This window comes from Neomonachus schauinslandi, chromosome 3 (assembly GCF_002201575.2).
Source record: "Neomonachus schauinslandi chromosome 3, ASM220157v2, whole genome shotgun sequence".
NCBI lineage: Eukaryota > Metazoa > Chordata > Mammalia > Carnivora > Phocidae > Neomonachus > Neomonachus schauinslandi.
Window position 1 is genome coordinate 190,822,341 of NC_058405.1, and position 9,218 is coordinate 190,831,558.

At 56.1% G+C, this 9,218-nt stretch overlaps 1 protein-coding gene across 5 annotated transcripts in view; it reads right to left on the reverse strand.

Moving 5' to 3' along the window:
* HDAC4 (histone deacetylase 4) overlaps window positions 1–9,218 on the reverse strand; it is a 261,521-nt gene that overhangs the window by 80,056 nt on the left and 172,247 nt on the right. For all 5 annotated transcript variants that reach the window (XM_044913778.1, XM_044913777.1, XM_044913776.1 and 2 more), the window contains exons 5-6: window positions 7,839–7,959; window positions 1,656–1,777 (exon numbers count right to left, since the gene is read on the reverse strand). In XM_044913778.1, coding sequence (XP_044769713.1) covers window positions 1,656–1,777; window positions 7,839–7,959 — 243 coding nt within the window. The remainder of the gene's footprint in view (window positions 1–1,655; window positions 1,778–7,838; window positions 7,960–9,218) is intronic.

The window sequence follows — 9,218 nt, forward strand, 5'->3', positions numbered from 1 at the left end:
GGAGGGTTTACAGCTGACGGGAAGCCCTGCCCATACCTGCAGGGTCCTCACCACTGACTCGGAGGGGCTCCGCCGACCCCTCTCCCATCCTCGTCAAGGTCTCTGAGGTCCTTGGCCCATGGCCGTCCTGATGGGGTCACTCCATCTCACACACCTGGGAGTCAGTCAAGCACTACCGAGGGGCCTCCCTGCAATTTCTGGCTCTGGATTCAGGCTCTGCTCCCTGCGTGCCGCACCGAATCCTCTGGGGCCCAGCTCTGCCTATTGAGAGGCTCCAGGTCTTCCGTCGTTAGGACGGGGTGGCAGATGAGCCCCCAGCCCCATTCCCTAATACCTCATCACTCGGGTGAAGATGCTGGAGTCTGACCGCCTTAAAGTGTATCTGTCTAAAATCAACCAATATCCTCTGGATAAAACAAAATTTGTGTTTACAAAGAAAAAGCTGTGCCACACGGGACTCACTTCCACTAAGTAGGAACTTCCCACAATGCCCCACAACCGCGGGCTCCACGTGCTGTGTCTGCGGCCAGGGCCCCCGATCCTCCACAGCCTGCCCCAGCCTGCCCTCACCTCGCGGCGGACAAAGGCTCTGCAAGATGCTCCTCCTCTGGCCCCTGCCCTTCCGGCCACCCTCATGCACTGGCTTCGGCCACTCTGATCTTTCTTACAAGCCGACGCCCACTTAAACCATCACCGCTGGAGAAAGTCCAAGGGAGTCTGTTGGAGTGTGAATACCCTTCTTCTTCTGGTCTGTGGCAGGGCCACGCACACCCCGAGGCGTCCTTCGGAGATGTCCTTGCAGGACACAATGGGTTTCTTTCTCGAACAGACTTCCTCCCACTCTGGGACCTCCGGCCACCCCTGCTGCCCAGGCCCTGCCTAGTCAGCCGCGAGGGCCAAACGCTGGCTGGCCTGCTCCTGCAAGGCCTCCCATCGGTCAGCAAGAGCGGCTGTGTCCCTGGGCCCGGCAGGGGATGCTCGGGGCTGTGACAAAGCGCAGCACACCCCCAGGAGCAGAGTAAGCTTTGGTGTTGTTCAAAAACAAGTCTGAGGTTTAAAACGTAGGTGTGCATACATGAGGTGCATGGCTTTTGGTATGACTCATAAGGCAGTGCTTAAGGACATCGTTTTAGAATGAAGTTCTAATACAAAAAAGCAAATACTTAAGCACAAGCCGAGATTCCCTCTGACTCCGCCTGTAGGGCATGTGGGAGGGCCAGTTGAGAGCCCCGCCCCCTGTGGGGTCTGTGGGAGGGGCCGGTTGGGAGCCCCACCCCCTGCAGGCATGTGGGCGGAGTCCGTTGATATTCCCCCACCCCCCAGTGGGAGGGGTCGGTTGATAGCCCCAACCCTGTGGACGTGTGGGAGGGGGCGGTCAAGGGCCCCGCCCCCTACGGGGTGTGTGGGAGGGGCGGTCAAGAGCCCCGCCCCCTATGGGGTGTGTGGGTGGGGCGGTCAAGAGCCCCGCCCCTGTGGGGGTGTGTGGGCGGGGATGGTCAAGATCCCCGCCCCCTATGGGGCCTATGGGCGGGGCCGGGTGAGAGCCCCGCCCCTGTGGGTGTGTGTGGGGGCGGTCAGGAGCCCCGCCCCCTGTGGGCGTGTGGGAGGGGCCGGTTGAGAGCCCCGCCCCCAGGCCCTGGGCCCTGGGCACTGACCTGTTTTTCTGAGCGGGAAGTCATCTTTGCTGTCGTACATTCCCAGGACCGGGTGGTTGTAGGAGGCCGACACCCCGCTCTGGGGCGGGGAGCTCTGGTCAAGCGAACTGTGCTGTGTTTTCCTGGACAGAAGAGGCAAAGACAGACGGAGGAGTTAGCGAGGGGCGGGAGCCCGCCTGACACGTCAGCCCCGGATCAGCTCCGACCAAGGAGACGGGCCCCTGTGTGGGGCCAGGCTGAAATGAGACAAAAGCAAGGTGACCTTGCGAACCAAGACTGGGCAGGGCCTCCGAAGCCGCACCCCGTGCCAGGAGGAGCAGTGCCGGCCGTCGTCCTGCCGCTCTCGGCTGCTCCCTGGCCGCAGAAGGGCCTGTCCTCGGGCGACGGCCACCACACGCGCACAGGACCAAAGGCACGGTGGGAGGCAGCTGCGATCGGTGGGGTGCATTCAGAACAGCAGTGGTCAAGTCTGGGGTCCCTGAGGGGGCCTCCCTTCAGCAGACAATACCCAGCGTTCAGCTGCACCTTCAGAGGAATAAAATCCGCCCCATCACCCTGCTTCCTTGGGGACGGTAGGTGGCAGTGACCAACACCTTGTGCCTGGAAGTGGGTCTATGACGTTTACTGCCTCCGACGACCAGCCAGGCACCACTCCACATCCTTTAAAATTTCGAGACAGTATCCGGCTCCAGGAGGAGGCTCTGGCGGGCGGGAGGGGACTCAGGGCTTGGGAATGGGGAGCCGACGACCCTCGGGAAGACCATCCTCGGCTTCCTGGAAGCACCACCCTAGGTGTAATGAATTCTGTTGAGTCTTTAAACTGTGTAATCTGCTTAATGACTTGAAGCAAATTTGCCAACTTACTTATTTGGAATTTGTTAGACTATTTATTTGAATACACAGTACTCCATATCCATGCACCTGGTGTTATTTGAATTAAGAACAGGAGCTCTTAAATGCTTACAGGTGTATAATTTAAATATTTGAGAGCAAACTTGTGCAGAGAATGGGCTGATCACAGAGACCCGTCCAATGAGCACAGCCTGGACATCTGGGCTGTGGGGCCCAGCCAGGCTGTGTAGCAGGAAAGAGCTCACATTCCCGGGGACAGCTGCCCCCACACGCCTGTACCTGCATCACGGGGTCACCTCCTCAGGCAGGAAGCCCTCCTTTTAACTTGTGGTTCCATTGAGACAACCCTGGCCTCACCTCGGGGGAACATTCTCTGACAATCTCATTAAAGGTCTGAGGGCAGGTTGCCTGGGTGCTCCCTCCCAGTTAAGCAGCTGCCTTCGGCTCAGGTCATGATCCCGGGGTCCTGAGATCGAGCCCCACATCAGGCTCCCTGCTCCGCGGGAAGCCTGCTTCTCCTTCTCCCTCTACGCGCTGCTCTGCCTACTTGTGCTATCTCTCTGTCAAATAAATCTTTTTTTTTTTTTCAAGATTTTATTTATTTATCTGACAGAGAGAGAGATAGCGAGAGCAGGAACACAAGCAGGGGGAGTGGGAGAGGGAGAAGCAGGCTTCCCGCCGAACAGGGAGCCCGATGTGGGGCTCAACCTCAGGACCCTGGGATCATGACCTGAGCGGAAGGCAGACGCTTAACGACTGAGCCACCCAGGCTCCCCCAAATAAATAAATCTTAAAAAAAAAAAAGGTCTGAGGGCAACACTATCTCTGTACCAAATCACGTCTTCTGAGGTGTCCTTTGGGGAACGCAGCCTTGGCCAGTTTCAAACTTCTCAGTACTAAGTCACAATCTAGGAAAGAATTTGCTTTCTCTTTCATGAGACGCATGGAAAGACCTGTGTGTGCATTTTGTGACCCGAAAGTATGAATAATTATTGGTAGAATATTATTACAAATAATAAGTACTGTTGTTCGACTTTAATTGTACGCTGTTTATAATGAAGCCAGAAGTTGGAAAAGCTGTATTTGTTCAAGATGTCATAGATTTTCTCTTCGGGCTTGACTGCTGGAGATGTTGTTGGGGTGAAAACCCTCACTCCCTCCTCAGGCCTTCGGGGACGCAGCACGAGGCCGGCCGCGCTGGGCGCAGAGCGCTCCTGCATCGCCCCAGGACACGGGTCTGGGCCGGCGCTCAGACGGCTGCACTGACCCCCCCTGGTGCAGTCACGGCCGAGTCCAGAGACTTCGAGGGAGTGACTCACGTCACCACAGCCCAGCTTCCAGGAACCCTGCAGACCGCGGGACAAGAGCTCATCCCCAGGGGACCCCCGCAGGGCTGAGCGGGCTGCTCCAGGGAAAAGCTGCCGTCACCCCCGCCCCTGGGACCGAGCACGTGTGCCCCAGGCTGCACGCACACCTCACGCTGACCCGCTCTCACCCTCACGGTCTCACACACCCCTGCGGCATCGCACCCCACTGTTACACACACACACCCCACCCCGCACACGGACACGCTCTCACACTCACACGTACCCCACGCTGCACACTGACATGCTCACACTCACACCCCACCCACACTCACACACACTCAGTGCACTCACCCCATGCACAGACCCTCACACACACTCCCACGTGCACACCCACCACACCCACCCCCTTGCACAGGGGAGCAGAACTCGAGGGCAGCTCCTTCCATGAGGCTCGGGCCTGCCCACAAACCAGGTCCCCAGCTCCAGCCCCTCATCACAGCCTGGCGGGAGGCGCTCGGCGGCACATCTGGGCAAACGGTCGGTGACTCTTGATCTTCAAGCAGTGCTGACGGGGGCAGAGAAACCAGGGCCGCTGCCTTTGCTTTGTCAACCCTCCTTAGGCTACCACGGAATAAAGCTCCACACGCATCCAGCCATTTCAGCGCTCCACAAGTGGCCTTTCCCGCTGTATCAGACTTGCGCAAGTGCCCTAAACAGAAGTGTACTCGCTTAGCCAGTGCCGTCCAGCCCAAGTAGGATGTGAGTCACACGTGCAATTTAAATGTTACAGCAGCCCCGTTACAATGAATAAAAATGGTTAAATTGACTTCAGTATGCTCTTTAACCCAATATAGCCCAATGTGCAATCAATATAAAAATGACCCGTGAAATAGTTCACATCCTTCCCTTCGTGCCAAGGCCCTGCAGTCCGGTGTGTCTGGTGCCCGCAGCGCATCTCAGTCAGAGCATCCTCGTCTCTGTGCTCAGAGACACGTGGGGGGGGCCACCGCTGCAGGAGGGACACAGCAGGGTCATCTCCACGGACAGAACCCTGCGCCATTCCGCAGGCGAGCCCGGTCCCCCAGCCCAGTTGCCGGCCGGCTTCGTTGCTGGATTCATCGTGCTGACTGCAGAGCTTCATCTGCCTAAGTCCCCGAGCAGGGCTCCGGGTGGCTTCTCTGTCTGAGTGTCACGTGTCTGGGCCTGCGTCTCCTGTGTCCTCCGGCTGGTGGGCGTTCAGGCTGCTTCTGTTCTTTGGCAGGAAATGAATGATGCGGCTATGACCACCAGAACCCAAGTGTATGTGGGCAGAAGTTTTTCTTCCTCTTGGGCAGATACTAGCAGGGCAGCGTCATGGGGTCGGGGCACATAAGCCTTTATAAGAAACTGCTGGACTGTTTGCAGCTGGCCGCACCACTCCGCTGCCGAAGTCCACGGGCTCCACACCTTCACCAACGCCAGGTCTGCTAAACGTCAGCCACCCCGATGGGTGTGAGATGGTGCCTCCCTATGGCTGTGATCTGCATTTTCCTGACAGCTAACGATCTTTTCATGGACTGACTGGCTATCGGTAGATCTTATCTTCTGAGGTATTAGTTCAAATCTTTCGCTTGTATTTTTTCAGTAGATCCCTCGTCTTTTTATTATTGAGTTGTGGGAGCTCTTTATATATTTTGGATACAAGCACTCTGTCAGCTACAGGCATTGTGAATATTTTCTTCCAGTCTGTGGCTTGCCTTTTTATTTTCTTAATGGTGCCTTTGAAAGAGCACAGTTTTTAATTGTCACAAAGTCTATTGTTGGAGTTTTTGGTTTACACTCGATGACTGTGGTGTCCTAAGAACGCTGTCCACCTCTACCCCCGGGTTGTGAAAACTTCTCCTATGTTTTCTCCTAGGAGTTTTAGCTTTTGTGTTTGGGTTTATATTTGTGCTAATCACTGTGTGTGGAGTGAAGCTAGGGTCAGAGTTCAGTTCTTCCTCCACAAAGACCCAGTTTTCTGACCGAGTACCTGCCATCACACAGCAAGTGAATGTGACAGTCACTCCATGACGTTGGGTTTAGAGTGACTAAACACGACAGCTGCCACATTCAGTGCAAACAAACCTGTCCCCTGGCTGACTTTCCCACTCCAGCCCGTGTGCCCTAAATCCCTCTGAGAGAGCTGAACCCAGGGCAGGTGAGCTGTGTCTTGGTCAGGCCCGACCTCGAGAGCCCTGCTCACCAGGGAGCAGCCACTTCAATCCCCCAATAGCCCAGGATTAAAAGCCACCTGCCCTCCATATCTCCCCCTTCCCTGCTCCTGGGAGCTCCTCCCTAGAAAGCCCTCCCTCCGTTCCAGCCTCTCTCCTCGGTGCTCCCTTTCTACCCCCCCTTCGCCCTGCAGCCTCCAGGACTGGAGGCAAACACACTCTCCTGTCACATTCAAACCGTCACTGCGGCCTCTGTTCCGGCCAGTGGTCTCCTGCCCCAGCCTCCTGCCCGCTCACAGGGGAGCCCGGCACGAACCTTCTTCCACCACTGGGGCCGCCACCCAAGAACTCCGACATGGTCAACCCACGACTCCTGCGCGCCACCACACGAACTCCTGCGGGCTCCCAGCCAGCCTGACCTCCCCAGTCGCGTCACGGACTGACCCTCCTCCCAAAGGGCCCCTGGGGCCTCCCTGCCTGCCGACCACCGCTGCTAAATGCTCCCTCCCAGCAGGTCCCAGAGCGCCTCTGCCGTCTTGCCGCCTCCACAGGCCTGTTGTCCCAGGTCCCCCCAGTGCCTCCCAGTCTGAGCCCCTGCGCCCCACTCCTTCTCCTGCGGTCCTCAGTACGAACCCCATGCATACCATCTCAACGGCACCCCAAACTGCTTTCCCTGGGCCATCGCCTGGCTGCCACCCCCCCCTCAGGGGACGGTGCGGCTCTCCCACAGCAGGCCCGGGTGGCTGGGGCCCCAGACGTGGGGCCCCCGCGCGCTGCTATCGGAGTTTCACGTGGTGGCTGTGGGCTCGTGGCCTCCCTCGTGGCTTCTCACGGCCGCCGCCGCCTCTGTTCTGCGGCGGGAGTCCTGTCACTGGCTGGAGGCGTGCACGCCAACAGCACGGCGGACAGGAGTGAGCGCAGCTTTCTGGACCAGGCAGTGTGTACGGCGTAAGGGCAGCCTTCTCTGCCCTGGAATAAAAGTCCTTTTCGGTTGTACTGATAATGGCGTCATCTGCCAGGATACGGGGGATCATCCCAGTGGGATGTGGCGGTGTTGGATTTAGTCAAATAGTTGCCCATTTGGGAGCTTGAGAATAGATAGGTTTTTCCCCAATAAAATGAATAACCATATTTTGATTTATGAGAACAACCCTATGGTTTTCTGTGAGAAATGAAATTACTCTTGAAAACAGGGGAAAACTGTATTTCAAAGCAAAGCCTGTGAAGCCCCCTTGATCATTGTTTAAAGCCACGTAATCTGGCCCCTCCATTCCACACGTGGCCTGGGCCATGGCCAGCGTCTCTGCAGCGAGCTCGTGCTCACAGGACATCCCTCTGCACGCGGGCACTGTCCCCGACCTTTCTGCAACAGCACACCAGCTTCCTTCAGCTGTTAGCATGAACAAGGCTCTCTGGTGGCCTCTGTCCATTATGCAGCTCTGGCAAAGGGTTCCTAGTGTGAAAGTAAAATAGACCACACATGCCAAGGGCTCACCCAGCAGCTAATAAAACACTGCACAGAAATTCAGTAGGTGCATTCGGACAATTTAGATCAGAGTTACAGTTTAAGTGGCTCCTTTTGTGGCCAAAATATATGGTGAGAGGAGCAATGGGCAGGCACCGGATCCACACGCAGCAGTCCATTCAGCTACAAACGGGCCCCTCTGTCGGGATGACCGCCCCACGCGTTAACCTCCAGACCTCTCCTGCTACCCCGTGTTTGCGGCTGCACTCACAGAGCTTCTCAGTGCACCCACCACCACCCCTCCCGCTGCCTCGCCGGGCGAAGAAGCAGGTGCTGACGATCGCGTGCCGCTCAGGCCCCCACTTACCCATACCAGTAGCGAGGGTCGCTGGAAATGCAGTGGTTGAGGTTCCGGTGGGCCAGCGCCTTCTTTTTATTGAGGACAAACTCTTGCAACTTCATCTTCACTTCTGTGCTGGCCACTGCACCTGGTGCAGAAGGAAGCAGACAGGTGACCGACTGGAGGCTCTGGCCCAGGGGGCAGGGGGAGGCTGCGGAGCTCCGTGCCGGACAGGGAGCAAAGACACGCAGACAGGCCAGGGCCTCTAATTCGGGATGTTGCTGATGCCATGAAGGCTTCTCAAAGAAGGGAGAAGGACAGGAGAAGTTTAATAAGAGGGCTTCTTCCCATGAAGATTTTACATAATTGCATTCCATCTAAAATGCAGAAGTAATCAGCATAAAGACTTATTGTTACCTAACACAAAACCACCACAGAGGGAAGTTTAATAATGTTACATAAAAGAACATTCTGAAGTAGGTGCTGGCAGCCTGGTGATTTCGTTCTCACTAGAGCAAAAGCAGCTGAATCTCAGAGAGGTTTTGTGCGCACCCACCGCCTGCTGGCGAGAGGGATGGAGTGCGCTCCCTCGGCGGGCACCCTGCAATGCTCGTGTACAAGGCAGCGGCCTGCTTTCCACTCGTGTCAGAGGAAGCTTCTGTTCCTTCTAGCTCATCAGCTACTTACTTCGAGCACGTTCACCAGGCTGTACTAAAGGCAGAATCATGTGCTCTGTGGTCTTCTCGTGTGGTGGTTATTCACAGCCCCGTAGAGAAAACAGGCAAGTTTGAGAAACAGATGCACAAAGAAAAGTCCAGACCCACCACCCGATCACAAGGCCCGTGCGCATCTAATCCGCGCTCCTCGGGGCCATGCTCGGACTACACAGCACTCTCGCACCCATCCCTCCACTTGTGAGCAGCAAACATATTTCCTGTTGTACAGAGTCCAACCAGTATTTTTATTGGTGGAGAAACACTTCAGGAGATGAGCAAAGCACAGTTTACATTTTACAAAACCATGTTCTGACTAGAAGGCACTTCTAGATTATCCTTGTTGTTGTTAGAAGCCGTACTGCCGTGAACATTTATGAGTAGACATCGTTCGTACTGAGGATTTGCTTAGGAAAGATCAACAAAATCAATACATCTAACAAAAGTAATATTAGAGCCCTCAAAGCATCTTCTAACTGCTTTCCAAAATGCCTCATACACTGACCATCATGTGTCAACGATGGGCAAGCACCCTGCATCTTCATGAGTACTCAGGATCACTACCTGACCTCACGTCTCTATCAGTACTCAGGATCACCCTGTGCCTCTGTCCATCAGTACTTGGGATCCCCACCTGATCCCACACCTCCATCAGTACTCAGGATCACCACGTGACCCCAAGCCTCCATCAGTA